This window comes from Callithrix jacchus, chromosome 13, assembly GCF_049354715.1.
Source record: "Callithrix jacchus isolate 240 chromosome 13, calJac240_pri, whole genome shotgun sequence".
Taxonomy (NCBI): domain Eukaryota; kingdom Metazoa; phylum Chordata; class Mammalia; order Primates; family Cebidae; genus Callithrix; species Callithrix jacchus.
This window is the reverse complement of record NC_133514.1, coordinates 57,276,206-57,291,405: the sequence shown is the minus strand read 5'-3', so window position 1 is coordinate 57,291,405 and position 15,200 is coordinate 57,276,206. Positions and strand designations below refer to the sequence as shown.

General features: G+C 43.9%; 1 protein-coding gene across 2 annotated transcripts; it reads right to left on the bottom strand.

Annotated features, from left to right (window-relative positions):
• Nucleotides 1-7,999: 7,999 nt before the first annotated feature.
• Nucleotides 8,000-14,920, bottom strand: TMEM200C (transmembrane protein 200C). Of its 2 annotated transcripts, XM_078347787.1 has the most exons (3): nucleotides 14,394-14,920; nucleotides 13,565-14,008; nucleotides 8,000-10,712 (listed from the first exon to the last, which is right to left on the bottom strand). In XM_078347787.1, the coding sequence occupies exon 3, from the start codon at nucleotides 10,616-10,618 to the stop codon at nucleotides 8,762-8,764; it is 1,857 nt and encodes a 618-aa protein (XP_078203913.1). In that variant the 5' UTR covers nucleotides 10,619-10,712; nucleotides 13,565-14,008; nucleotides 14,394-14,920; the 3' UTR covers nucleotides 8,000-8,761. The 2 variants fall into 2 exon arrangements, with proteins under 2 accessions (XP_078203913.1, XP_002757122.1); XM_002757076.7 differs by lacking the exon at nucleotides 14,394-14,920 and having other exon boundaries at nucleotides 13,565-14,042.
• Between the last annotated feature and the right edge of the window lie 280 nt (nucleotides 14,921-15,200).

The following is a 15,200-nucleotide window of genomic DNA, read 5'->3' as shown; positions in this document are numbered from 1 at the left end:
TCTGAGACCCAACCTAGTATCTTATTGCTATCTTTCCTCCATGACTTAAATGTGCTGAAAGATGTTGGTAAAAGAGAAAGCATTGAAAGGATAGATGTTTCTTACCTTTCAAGTTGCCCTTTCTAATCTTCATGAATGAAATCAGAGAAGAATGAGGCAAGCCTGTGACACTTCCGGGATCTCATCATTTTCAGTGGCTAGAAAACACTTTGCATTCAACCCTCAGCACCAGGGGTGATAATCCAAACAGCCTTCTGGAGCTGGAATTTACAATTTTCTTCCAAAGGACTGTGGGAGCACGTCTAAATAATTATACATCTCCACCATTGTGTAAACCAGTTTAATTAACATTTTTCAGGCATGTCACATTTATACAAGCACTAAATAATTTTCTAAAATTATGCTCCATTAAAAGTTGCCACATATCAACCTGGATTATTTTTACTCACGGCTCTAATCATGTCTGAATTTTATTTTCCTTTTTATATCCCTTTATTTATTTTTTTAACTATAATTTGGTCTTCCATTTAAGATGATTCATACTTACAGGCTAGCCAGATGCTTTGTTCAATTTATTTTTCAAATGTTGCATTTAATTGCCCCTGACTTATTGAAAGCTAGCATTTTTTTTCCAGACAGGTATAGCATTATTAAATGTCCTTTGCATTCAGTTTATAATAAAAAAATCTTGGAAAGTATTCACCACCATCTCTCTGACTTAGTCAGAATATCCTCTGTGAATAAAAGAAAGGTTCTAGTGTCCGACATCCATGGGATTTGAGGAATAAGGAGGTTACAAACATGCACTTTAATTGTGTTTTGGCTTTTTGCAGCATGTGTTTCAAGAAGATATCAGTCAATTTATTCTCTATTTGAGAAGATATAAAAAAATTGGGATGCATAATTAATACATTATTAGTACTCAAATTACTTTTTGGTCTTTTTAAAGTCTATTATTACTTTTATTAATTACTATTACTATGATTATAAATGCATTCTTTTTTTCTAGAGTAGTAATTCCAAGCAAGACTAATAAATCAAGAAATGTTCCCAGGCATGAAGCTGAAATAAAATCAGGGATACAAATAGAAGAAATTGTACAATCAAATGAGCAAGCACTCAAGTCATATTTAGTGCTCCATACACATTGAGTTGCATGGTTACATAAGCAGAAGGATTAGTATTTAGGTCATTAAATTAGTCTTTTGAATTTTCTTGCTCTTTATCAAGAATTTATTTGCTTCCTGACAACATTTACCATGCCGTATTAACCACAACACTTTATCTACCAGTATTTCCAATTTTTAAACTTCTTACCAATAAATATAACTCTATGGAAGAATTATTAGCGGCTCTGACAATAAACGGCAACTGATGGTATCTATTAAATTTTATCTATAATGCAAAGTGATTTTGCAGAATTCTCACTTTCCTGGATTAGAAAACACATTTTATGTTTGCCTTGGCTGTGTTTATGCACTAAAAAGATCTTGACAAAATCAAGTAATTATGTGGGGAATTCAAACTAGCAAAATTATACTTTTGTTAACAAAATTACATATTTTTTACTCTAATAGAACATGTATACTGAAAATCAGGTTTTTTGGCCTATATATCTTTTTGTTCGCAGCTTTGTGGGTAAACAAAGTATTAAGCCGCATTCATACTTTATTATTCTGACCAAATCTGTTTTCAGTGACTATCTCAAGATGACCGGCTGTTTAGAAATCAAAAGGCATAGTGTTTTTGGTGCCAGTTCACAAAGAATACTCATACACATTTGCAACAGTATGTCTGGGTCTTAAATAACCTTTCCTTTTGCTATGAACACAAACTCGAGGAACAATAAAAAAGGATGTTTATTATTAACAAAGATAAATTATTTGTGTTTCCTCTGATACAAATGATGCTGCAAAATTGATGTCAAAATCTGTAGAAATACTTTCGGTTATCATGTCTAGATTCTGAAAAATGACCTGTGGCTTGATAGAACAACCCCCAAGTTTATGCTGTCTCCAGTCTCCATGGCACATGAACCGACACACTTAATCCATGATGTATGATCCCAACGATGTTATCAAGTGACAGAGTCTCCTCTCAGCTTTGTCTCTTTAGACACACATCTGGAGAAATCATTTCCAGAATTTGAAATTTCAAATTAAATCGTAATTTTAAAGCAATATATAATTCAGGAAAAAACATTCTTGCTCATAAAGATAGCTTAGGTCCAATGAGAATTTAGTTTGTTAGTTCTAGGTACCAATACTTCTCAGTTAAGAAGCCCTGCTAGTGAAGGTCAGTTAAAAATGAATCATTAAATATAGAATGTAGGTGTATATAAATTGATTATTTTAATGCCAAAACCATCTTAATTTTAATTTCAAGTATCCTTCTGCTACTGATAAAGGAGACATCTATTTATCTATCTCTATAGTTACAGACATATATAGTGTTGTTGTTGTTGTTGTTTCCAAAATAAACATCTCTATGTCATGGAGATACTAGGGAATAGTTAAAAATCAATTAACTTATGGAAATCTAGCTTGTTAAATTGTGTTTTGCCTTCTGCTTATGCTGGCCCCACTGGCCAACACACCTTTCCAGGTTTTTGTGCCTATCTGACATTTTCTCCATTTCTCAAGACTCAACTGGAAGATTTGTATCATAACTCTCTTGTAACACTCACATTATGGTAAAATTATAGTCTCTGTGCCTGTCTCAGAAACAATACTATTACAAGATTCTGTGGTCAGAAATTGTGTCTTTCACACACACAAAAAGGATATTTGTATCCTTTCTACCTACCACAGTGCCTACCTGACTCATTATAGGCAGAGTATAATATACCTGAAACTCATCTGAGAGCAATTTGTGTATTTTACCAAAAGGGCAGCAGCTTGAAACACAGCTGCTTACTCCTACAGGTGAAATTGGTTTTTTTTTTAGGTTATATCTCTATACAAAAGGAAGTGATACGGCAATTAACCACATAAGGCAATGGCATAAGTCCTACACTGAGACAAAGTCATTTTCTAATCTGGTTTGCTTTGATTGATCTAATTATATCAGTCATTAATAATTTTCAGATTTTTTTGGGACAGGGTGTCTTAGATTGTTTTTCAGAGTTAGTCATTCAAAAACTTAGTCTAAATGTTTCCCCAATGATTTTTACTCCTCCCTTCCAAATAATAATAAAAATTTAAAAATAATTTTGGTCTACAGAGAACAATTTATAAATAAAAACAATTTATTTTTCTAAAATAAATTGTTCAGAAATTTGCCTGTAAACTTATTTCCAATTATTAAAATTATTAGGTGTTCAGCATTTACTAGCATCAAGTGGGTTTGCATCAATAACACAGTGTTTTGTTGAAGTTCTTAAATATTGAAAAATATACAAATTAATGTCTAGTCATGCATTTGCAAAAGGAATATTTGCTAAGGAATCAAAGTTTTTATAATTTTTAAGACACTTTAAATACAAAATGATCTACAAACAAGAGTAACAAAATGCTCTTCTATGAAGCAAAAAGCTTCCCTAGTGATTCTCACCTATCTGCTTCTCTTTTGGCATGATGCTCTTTTTCTTCCACCACTGGGCCTGCCTATTTTCAGCCTTTGGTATGGACAGTCAGCCTTTGAGGCCTTTACGGGACTTGGTGACAATGTTGCATCAGAAAGCACGTTACTGAGACAGGCACATACTTTGTAATGCTCCAGGAGAATCTGCATAATCTTTTTCAGTCTTTCATCAGCAATGAGTGTATGTTATCTTAGTAACGAATCAGCCAATATCCTGTTTGCCATGCAAAGCCATGTCATAGCTAGCATTATTAAAGGGGCAAGGGATAAGAGCCCATTTCAAGTGGAATAACAATATATTTCCAGGTGGCAGAAATCCTGAAATGCCTCTGGCTCTGGGATGAAGACTAAGTCCTAAGGATGTCTGGCATTTGTAACTCCGACTGCAGTTCATATTCATGTGGACTCAACATTAGCACAGTGCTTTTCTGATGTCATACATAAACGGATGTCATGCAGAAAATAAGGAGCTCCTCAGGGCTTGGAAGAGTTGCAGGTAGTTTGACTAAATTTGGATTTCTTAACTGGTGGTAGCTTAACAGATAAAACATAGAATTTTCATATCAATTTAAAGAAGAGTCTCATTCCTTTTTGAAGAAAAAACCTCAAAGACAACTTCCCTGCATTGGGACAGGGTGTCTTAGATTGTTTTTCAGAGTTAGTCATTCAAAAACTTAGTCTAAATGTTTCCCCAATGATTTTTACTCCTCCCTTCCAAATAATAATAAAAATTTAAAAATAATTTTGGTCTACAGAGAACAAACTCTGTAAACATCAACCTATTCTTTATTTGTTATAAATGAGAAAAATATCAATCTTAAACTGCAACCTTTAACACAAGAAGATCTTGTTTATGAAATGTATTTTTACATCTTGGCAAAAATACTTTCCTCATTAAAATATAAGATCATATACTTAGTTTGTACTAATTTTATACATCAGGGTTTTTTTTTTTTTAAGTTCTCTAGCTCAAAAAATTTCAAAACTGTGTCTTAAATAACTCAAAATTACTAAATAAAAAATTAATATAGAGAAAGCTTTTGTCTAGACAATTTAAATAAATCAATAGAGCCCTGATCTTTACTTAAGGCCTAATAGATACGGGGCTGAGATCTCAGGGATCTGAGAAAGCCCCTAGGCTTTCTGATATGTCTAGCCTCAATAAATAGAATGGAATAATTGTGGCTAAATACAGCCATGTGTACCAGCCTGGGCATTCATTCATTGTTATGTAATATTATAATCCTATTGTAATCCTGGGACCATAAGGAGCATATATCTAGTTCTTGATAGTTCTATGTTCTATCAGGAGGCATTGCAGCAGAATAAGCCCTCATTTGTTAAGGTCTAATTTTTCTTGCTAATATATCTAAATTATAACGACTTTTTAGTACATTAAGTTTATGGTTATCCCTAGCAACTGAGTAGTAAATTTAGCCTACTAATTGCTTTTCTGTATTTTGCCTTAATAATAGTAGTTAACATTTATTGAATATTTTTATGTGCCAGGAGTTGTTCTAAGTCCTTTAATTATATTAGTTTATTTATTCCTCACTTAAATAATTAGTTCTATGAGTCAAATGCTATTTATCTCCATTTAATAGATGTGAAGACCCAACTATAATCTTATATAAGCCCCCAAGTCACACTTTGAGCCACTATGTTATGTTGCCTTACACTTTAGATTTTTAAGCCAGAAATTATTTTATTAATAAAAAGGAAGGTCACATGAAGTAACTGTTTAGCAATTGATTCTATTTTAAATAAAATGAACAAACTTTTTTATGATACTCTCTATGTGTCAAGCCCATTATAAGTACTTTAAACAAATATTAGTTTATTTAATCTTTACTCAAGTCTTGTAAGGCAGGGACATTATTATTCCTATTGTGTGGAAAAGGAAATTGAGACACAGAGAGACTAAGTAGCTTGCCCATGGTCATGCAGCTGGTACATGAAAGAAATTCAGGGGAAAAATAACATCACACCAATTATCGCAATTATTTTAATTTAACATTCGAGTCCTGCTACTGCTGTTTGTCTCTGAATAAAGTGCTCCATCTTTCTAAATCTTAGCAACCTCATTTATAAATTAAAGGTGGGGGGACTCCATGATCTATAAGGCCCTTTCAAATACTCCTATTTATTCAGTACAAAAACCCCTGAAAAGTCACTTAGAAAAAAGCTTGTTCATGCCAGTCTGAAGATTCACAAACTCCAGCTTTTTATCTGACTATTCATTCTGACAATTTTTTGTATTTCTCTGAGAGTGGTCTGGAAAGAGATTTAGCAGGAAATGAAGAATGTAGAAAGTATTTTGATGGTCTCCAGAAATGCCAACTTCAACTCAGCATCTGCCAACAGGTCTAGCTAATCCTCCAAACTCCGTGTAAATCCTGGATCCACCATTTACCAGCTGTGTAACCCTGAACAACGACTTCATCTTTCTGGCCTCACTGTCTTTCTCTGTAAAACAAGGATAATAATAATCCCACTTCACTAGAGTTGCTGTGAGGATTCACTGATGTAATATGTACAAAGTTCGTACAATAGTATTTAGGCCGCAGTAAGTACTGAGTGAAAATTAGCATTATTATTGCAGATTTCTGCTCCTATGAAAATTAAGATTGTGAATTACTAGACTTACATATACTTCCTCTGAAGTATAAAGAAATCCTAGACTCCTCCCAAGATTTGGAAAGTTGAGATTGGAAAATTGATCTTTTACTATCTTCAGAAAAAAAATTGTAGTTAAATTGTTCAATAGTTAAGTTAGATAATATCTGATCTGGAACTGAGTTAGTTTGCTAAAATTATTTAATTTCAGAGGGACTGTGTGTACAATATCAACATGAGCTAGATTTCATTTAATCTGATTAATATAGCTAGGCATTCGGTATCATCAAGTCTAGTCAGTTTGTTATAGGAATTGTCTAAAGTTTGTGAGATATAGACATTATTCTGCCCATTTCCCCTTAGTTAAGCTAAGAGGTATTAGTTTTATTATTTGCTATATGTCACTTAGCATTTGATAAATGTAGCATTTACAGTGCATTCTCCGAGGACTGGAAACGGTATTGTAGAACACCAGAACCTGTTTTCCCTTTTAAGTAACACACTATCTCAGTATATAAATTATCCAGTACCTAAGGTAATGGAGAAGAAAACCTAAGGAAGTTTGACGTTTATTTTGGAAGTGTGATAAAGCAATTGAGACTGTTTAAATTTAACACTACCTTGAGGTCTCATTACACTTGCTTGTCACTCATTAGTGCAAACTCACTTTTGCTTTTTAGAAGAGCCCAATATATTAATCTATAGCCTTAAAGTGAGTTATTAGTTTAATGTAGATCCAATCTGAGAATAAATTAGGCCCTTTTAAAATGTATTACAGAATGTTGCACTAATGGTAGTTGATGACGTATATTCACTCTTTGTGTGGGTACAAATGTGATATGATTACATCCAGGATGAGACCCTGAATTTAAGTAAGGCTTTTAGAGCTGAAGGAGATCACAGAAAGTCTATCATCCATCAGAGGCCCAAAGGGATTAAGTGATTTGTCTACGGTTATACAGATAATAGGAGGATATCACAGATTTCAGGCTAGACTTTCTTGAGTTCAAGTTGAAGGAAGGTCCATTCTTCTAAAGTATGCATTCAGAAAACATATTATAATGGTAATAATAATTACAATAACCACCATTTATTAAATACATCCTCTGGGCCAAAGGTTCTGCTGGACTCCACACATATAAGCCCTTCTCTGACCCCAACCCTGTTCTATTCCCCTCGTAGCCCATGAGGTATGTCTGGTTCTCTTCATTTTACAGACAGATGTCGACTCCGGATTTGCAACTTGTACAAGGCCACACAGCTAGGAGATGTCAACAGCTGGGTCCAGCTGGGTCAGCTCTGAATCTGCACTCTTTCTACAGGACTAGCTGCTTTGCCCACGGGGACCAAAATGACCACATCTTGTCTCCTGGTTTTGAAAATTAACAAATTCACTTTTAATGACATCAGGTGTAAGCAATCTATCAAATTATTAAAACATTATCTTTTTGCCTATGCAGGCCATGGATTCAAGACCATGAACTTATAATCAGTGATATCCAAGAGGATGGGAAGGGAATATTAAGCCTGGTGCTTTGCAAATTAATGCTTGGAGGTAAACAAGATGTATCATAGGAAATTACTATTTACTTAACTTTTCATTCTATTTGAAAGAGAAATTCCCAAATGCTAAATACTACCCTACATTTTAAGCCTAAAATTACACTGGACATTTGACAATGGTGTTGAGTACTTTAGGGAAAGATCACAACAATCCTGGTAGCAGTGTCATAGCAAAATATTTTAAATGTACCATATGAGCTAGCTCCAAGGCAAAATGAGGCAATATTATGTTTAACTGTTTGTTTGGAAACTTCTTTTATTAAAAAGATTTTAAATATTAATGCTATTTTCAATACAGGTGTGATAACACTCAATAAAGCATAGTGTACTTGATATAAATTTCGGAATGTAACAGTCCATCTAGTTCCTGGCCCCCTCCAGTCTCCACCACATACCCTAGTAGCAAAACATACGCACCTTTTTAAAAAATAAAGAAGCTTTTGGGCATTGGGTGAGCAGAGTAGGGTGGGGCAAGGAAAGTGTTCTTTCCTGAATTACTCACACTTTTGGCTTTGACTTCAGTAAGTAACATATGAAAACTGAGACAAACTCTTCTATGTTTCGCAAAGGGAGGGAGAAAAAAAGCCTGCCATTTGCAAGCGGCTATGGGCAAAACCAGCGCAGAGTACAGGGGTCGGAAAATTAGAGATTAAAAAAAAAATTGGAGTAAAGTGCACAGTTGCCGTCAAAAATATATTATTTTGATCCTAAGAAAATTAAAAGAATTTTTATCTAATGGACTAGATTGCTGACCTTTTAACACATTTGGTTTTCATTGAACATACAATCACCATCGGACATAAAAAGACTAGTTCGCTTTAAAAAAAATTCCTTGGCGTTATCTACAGGAATCTTGTGGACGCAATTCAAGGATAACATTCTGCAGCTCTTTGGATATTGAATGATGTCCTCGGATAAGTCCACAAAAGAAACAGGGACCTGTTAATGCACTGATTCAAGTAGGCGTTTCTCCCGTTTTTTCTCTCCTTCTTCCCCCTCTCTAAATGTCTGTGCTTTCCAGTTCTCCTTCTTCTACCCCTGTGGTATGAGACCTGGAAATCATGAAGAGTTTCTCTTTGTTTGTAAACTGCCTCTGCATCGGCTGAGGTTGCTCGGCCGTGGGTGGCTCTTGAGTGGCACCCTCCGGGAGACTCTGCTCCGCATCCGGAGAAGGGGCGACCACAGAGTCTGGCGTTTGACCCGCTACTGCGTCCAAGACCGACTCAGAGGAGGTGCCGGCCTCCTGCAGGGGGGCGTAGCCCTTATTGCTGCTGGATGGGTCATCCGACTGGGAGCTCCCCGAGTTCCGCCTGGTGGGGGGCGAGTCCTCTAGCCGCAGGGGTGGCGAGGTGGAGGCGGCTTTGGCCAGAGGGCTGGAGTCAGGGTCCGCACTGCCCCGGGAGGGCGGGGGTTCGGGGGACGGCGGCGCCCTGTAGTCCGGGAGCCCGCTGGTGCTGCGGCGCCGCAAGGCCGCGTACCTGCCGGTCCTGGGCAAGCGGCCGCCCTGCCCCCTGGTGGCGCGCGCAGCTACCGCGCCTTCGGGCTCCTCCAGCTCCCCGCGCGCCAGGCGCACGCTGCCCTTGGCTCCGCGGAGGTTGGTCATGCTCAGGTCAAGCTCGCCCCTCGGGATCTCTAGGGAGCCGCGTTCCCCCGGCGGCATCTGCCAGCTGCAGCTAGCGCCCTCCGCGTCCCCGTCCCTGTCCCTGTCGCGGTCTCTTTGCAAGGGCAGCAGCGCGAAGGCGCTCAGCGAGGAGCCCACGAGGGAGCTGGCGGTGCTCTGGCGCCCCCAGCTCTCGGGTGGGCTGCAGGGAGCCGGACTGCTGCAGCTGCTGGCGGCCGCGGCGGCGGCCCGGCGACGGCCGGCCACGCCGGAGCGCTCGCGGTAGACGCTGTACACCGCTTCGGCCAGACTCGGGGGCTCCCGCGGACAGCGCGGGGAAGAGGCCAAGTCTGGCGGGGACGCGGCGCCCCGGCGTCGGCCGCCGCTCAGCGCCGCGGGTTGAAGCTGCCACGAGCCCTTGGCCAGCATCGCCGCCGCTCCGAAGGCGTCCCCGGCGCCACCGCAGCTCCCGGGCTTCAGCTCCAGGCCCCGCGACTGCACGTAGCTGAGGAAGCCGTTGAGCGGTACGGCCCCGGGGGCCGCCGCGGCGGGGGCAGACGACGACGAGGAGGCGGCTGCGGCCGCTGCTGCGGCGGCGGCCGCCAGGTCTTTGGCGCGGAGGCTGTGCACGTCGATGACGGTGGAGTAGAGGTCCCGCAGGTTGATGATCTTGGTCTTCTTGTCCCGGTTCTCATGGAGCACCGCATTTGCGCAGATGAAGAGAAAGATGCCGATGCCCATGATGAGGGGCCCGAAGACCTTAAGCTTGTCAGAGTGCAGGTAGCCAGAGAAGATTCGGAAGAAGAAGCCCACAGACGTGGAAGAGGAGGAAGGGGCGGCGACTCGCGCTGGAGGCGTGCTCCTCGGCGTGCCCGCGGAACTGGAGTTGACACCCCCTGGAGCCCCAGGGTGGCTCCTGGACCGGTTTTTGCTGCCACTGCTGCTGCTGTTGGCGGTGGTCGGGACTCGGTGGCGGCTGCCCTCAGGTGGCAGCTGGTTACCCCCCTCCCGATTGGCCCCACTGGCCTTTGGCCAGTAGCCCACCACCGCCATGGCTATGCCCACCAGCAGCACCAGGATCCCGCAGAGGGCAATGAGCCCTGAGATGGAGCACAGCTTCAGCTTGCCTTTCACCACCACCACGTCGTTCTTGCGCCTCTTCTTGGCTTTCCGCTTGCGCTTGGGGATCTGGCTTGGGGGGCGGAGTGGATCCTGCTTTCTGGCAGAAATTCTCAACAGGCCTCCGGTGGCGATCATGGCGAACTCGTGGAGTGCGGGACTAGCCTCTGGGGTGGAGGCTTGCGCAGGGAGGGCGCCAACTGCCCACTAGCTGCTCAGCCACCTCCTCCTGCTGCAAAGCAGAGGAAGACAATCAGAAGGTGTTGGCTTGGCTGCAGTGACATCTCACGCTGCAACTGCCCTGCTCCCAGATCCCACTCCAAATGTGTCCCTCCCCAGGGACTTTATCCGCTAACCCAAACGAAGGCCGTGTACAGAAGCTGGGGCCAGGTAGACATTAGGGAAGGGAAATGTTGTTGCAACAACTAATAGGTTGTTATAAAACATTGCAATAACTAATAGGTGGTGAGAAAACAATATGAGAGTATGCCTTCTTCTCCCCACTCCTCGTCCATCTCCCCCATACATTCCATGGGTAATATGAGGGTTTGAAATGAACAACGGAGTTCCAGCCATTAGTAAAAACTAAATGTAGGAACGTTAAGGACTTTCCTGGCAAGATTCTTTCCTTTAGTCCTACTGGAATTGGAAGATTTTTCAAGGGAGCTGCCACAAGAGCTTCAAGTCTCCCTAAGCTGGGGAATCTGTCAATGTGTGGCCCAAAACAGTCACAAAAGTTACTACCGTATGAAGACAAAGGAATTTATTTCACTGGATGAAAATTAAAGGTCATATAATGGCAGTCAGGCAGTTTATTTACTTCAGATAATTAATAGAGAGTTCATCACTGGGGAAGCAGCAGAGATATTGCAATACTCTGACAATAAATCCCTTCACAAAGTTGTCTCCCACCTATGCCTGTTCCTATAGCTAAGTGCAAGCAGATCCCTTGCACAGCCTTCTCTCCTCTCGGCAACATCTGGACAGCTTCTTGGGGTGGAATATTTAGTTTTAGGTAACTGCTTATGTAACTGAGCTCTTCCTTCTGGCCTTCTCTGCTCCCTAGAGGAACTCCCTTAAAGGTATCATGTGCCAGATTTCATCAGGGAATTTAAGATGTTCCCTGGAATCTCCAAGAGAAAGATCTTTTTCTCACATGGGAAAATTAGAGTTAAAAAACCACTCTGCCATAATAGCTTTCTGACCCCTTATTCAAGTGCCATAAGCATGCTACAGAATTCCAGTATTCAAATGAGTAGGCAATTAACTAGGTAAAGCAGTCTGCATAATATGATGATTTGTAGAATGACATTTCCCCCAAGCCAAAGTTAAGGTTTTTTGTTTTGTTTTGTTTTGTTTTTTCTCATCCTTTTCTCATGAAGTCATTTTTAGGAAGGGAGGGTGGCAAAAATCAATGGACTACTCTTAGGAAGTTTATTTAGCCGTTAGTAATAAAGCCTGGGTAGGTAAATTCACAAATGCATATTTGTGGTTATTCGGCAGCCTCTAAAAATTTCTGTCTTGCTGTATCCCCAGAGTAAAACATTTTCTGTTCCATTGATTGTGTTCCCTCCTATGAGATGTTAAAATTAAGGGCATTGTATGAACGGAAAGATTTAGCTATCACTCCCAAACCTTTTGGTATTCTATCCTTTATCAAATAATTCATGTTTTAGAATAAATTGTCCCTTGAAAACGTGTGGCAGGCAGAATTTTGCTTTTCACTGGTGTTTGGGTGCAACGCTTTGGCCCTTGAGTTCCTCCATTATACCAATATAGGCAGGATCTTTTTTCTCCATCAGTGGGGATACATGGTAATCAGTTCTTTACAATGTTTGCAAATCATTATCTCTTTGGAACTTAGTTGGGTTTCAGTAAAGAGAAGCACCAGGTAGATTAGAGAGGGCTCAGTATAGAGAATACATCTATACAGCTTTTAAATTTTATTATAAGAATGAGCTACACCAGTAAGTACAGATTAAAAAAACAATAGCTTACTGTCTACATCTCTCATCTCAAATAAATAGGCTCATTTACGATGTGGTTGTAACGTATAGACTGTTGTAAGTGATCCCTGGAGTTCAGCATCTTAAATAATCTGGAGATCCGTAGTTATCTCAAAGAAGGCTTTAAGGACCAGACATTTTAGAAGCGAACTCGGTTGGCAGGGTGGCTCTCCCAATGGAGAAAGGCTATATGTTTTGTGTGGCATCGATCAGGTGCACCGGGATGCTGGATGTCTTGAGGGAGGGGGGCACCCACTTGGATTTCTCCTCAGCAAAGCAGCTTTGGCTCCGGTAGAATGTAAGGAAGGTTGGAATGGATTTCAACCGTCCTTACAGCAGATCTTTAAAATGGGTTTAATAGCTAGTAATTAACTCCCTCATTTATTATTCCTTCAGCTCTGTAGAAGGCTGTACTCCCTTTCAATGTATCAACATCTGACATGACATACAGACAAAGGTCAGATGCCACGGGAGACCCACCTTTGAGGTTTTCCTTTATACCCAATGAAAGATAACAAACTAGCTGTTAAGCTTGGCTGCCCTCGCCATTTACTGCCTGGAGCTGGTCTTACCGTGGTTAAGGAATGGAGGATGGGGGAAGCAAAGGAGGGATGTCTAAAAATACAACTGCTTCCAAGAGAGACATTCAAGTTCTCAGCTCATGATGGATTAAGCCCCACTCTGAGGCTCGGAGGTTCGGAGCCCACAGGCTGGGAGCGCTATTCTGTGTCTGGCACCCAACCCAGGTCCTAGACCCCCGGCCCCTCACTGGCAGGGCGGCGACCCCCTGGCCCCTGGCTGTGGTCTGCTTATTGATGTTGGCTGGAGTCACATGAGTCCAGCAGCTGCGCGTCCGCTTCTGGAAAGACAGGCAGGAGCGAAGTGAGGGCAATCCTGAACTCGCTTTTTCTGGGCAGCGCATCCTGTGTAGCCCTCCCGGTAAAAAGCCTGTCCCCGAACACCAGCCCGGGTCGCGGGGGCTCCGAGACCTGAGGGGCGGAGAGTGGCCCCGGGGGCTGGGGACTGGCAGAATTGCTCAAAATGGCAGCACTCTCCGCACATAAGATCGCTCACTTACCCAGGGAGACCGGGGGAGGTCGGGGCCGGCGAACGGGCGCTCGGGCAACACAAAGGAACCATGGAGAAACTTTTTCAGCCCGAGCCGACGGCGGAGCGCAGGGACAGCGCCCCGGGGCCCTTCATCGGAGCGCCGCTCAGCAGCCCCGCGGGGGCGAGCGCCCGCCCCAGGCTCGCAGCCCCCTCCGGCGCCGTGGCGGGAGCCATTTCCAAGAGTTTCCAAGAAGTGTCAGGTCCTCCGCATCCCGCATCCCGTCTCGGAGCCCTCCTCTCCGCCGCTCCTCCTCCCGCAGGCGGCGTCTCCTAGCGCGGTGCTCCCGGGCGGGCCCCTGCAGCCGCGCCGCCGGCCCTCGCGCCTCTTTTGTGTGGCTGCGGCGCGCCGGGCTCCGCCGGGTGGAGTTGAGCCCGCGGCGGCGGCTCGGGGCGGCCGGACTGGCGGCTGTTGCTAAGAGACCGGAGCCATGACACAGGGAAATTGCGGCAGGGTGGCGGTCGGGGCCCGCCCGGCTCGGCGGCGTAGGGGGGGCTCCCCCGCCCCCCGCCCCGCCCCCTCCCCCGGCGCACCCTCCCTCCGACGCCGCCGGCCTTCCCCGCTCCCCCGGGTCCTCAGCCGCCTGCCACCCGCCCCTTCGGAAGCTGGCCGCTTCCCCGGGGAGGAGAAGGCGCGAGGGGAGGCGGCGGAGGCAGTCGGTGCTGAGCGCTCGGGCCACGGGGCAGAGCGGGGAGAGGGCAGGCGCACAGCGCCTCCTCCGCCTCGGCCCTCCCCGCCCCGGGGCGCCCGGAGGCCACCTCCTGCCTCCGGGAGCAGCTTTGTTCTCTCTTCCAACTACCTGTCTGAGCCGCGGGCCCCAGAAGCCCCAAAGAGAAGCCCGGAGGGCCTCCCCAGCAGCATCCAAGGGGCGCTTTCGGGGAGCGAGGGGCCAGAGCCAGGGTTCCCTTCGTTTCTGCCTCCCTCCCCTCGTCTCTCGGTCTTTTGTTGCCTCTACTCCTCGGCACCGCACAGCCTGGGCTGTTTCCCCCCTCCCGCTTGTGAGTTTGCAGTGTGGACGCTCGGCGAGCGCAGTAAGTTGTCCCCCAGCGAACTCGGGCCCCGGCGGAGTGGAGGTGCCCCCGCCGCACCGGGCGCACCGCGGGACGCGTGGAAGCCTCTGTCAGATGTGCTCGCGCTTCAGCCCCGCCGGGCTTCGTGACCCGCCTGACCGGGACCCGGCGACTTCCGCGGGCAGCTGGGGCTCCTCGGTGATGGGAATCGGCCCCGGAGCACTTCCTTGGGCAGCCCCTCCTGCTCCTCCCGGGTGTGATAATCAGCAAGCATTAAAAGGAAAACTACAATTCTTCAGGAATCAGGGTTAGAATCAAAGAGGGGAGGTGGGGGTAGGGAGAATGTCCAAACTCCTACGTCATTTTAAAAAGAGGAAGGAGAGAGAGAGAGAGAGAGAGAGAGAGAGAGAGAGAGAGAGAGAGAGAGAGAGAGATTCTGTTTCCTAGCTCATCCCTGTCCTCTCAACTGTAAAGTAAAAATGACAGGGAAAAGAGAATTTCAAAGTGGAATTTCCCCAAAGACTATTGAGAACGTGAAAAAGCTTTCAATTATCTATTGAAATGAGGCATCCAGGATTCAGGAACAGAAGAGCAGA

Bases quoted from the DNA above. Each gene is read 5' to 3' on its own strand.
- TMEM200C (XM_078347787.1), bottom strand. From the start codon at position 10,618: ATGATCGCCACCGGAGGCCTGTTGAGAATTTCTGCCAGAAAGCAGGAT.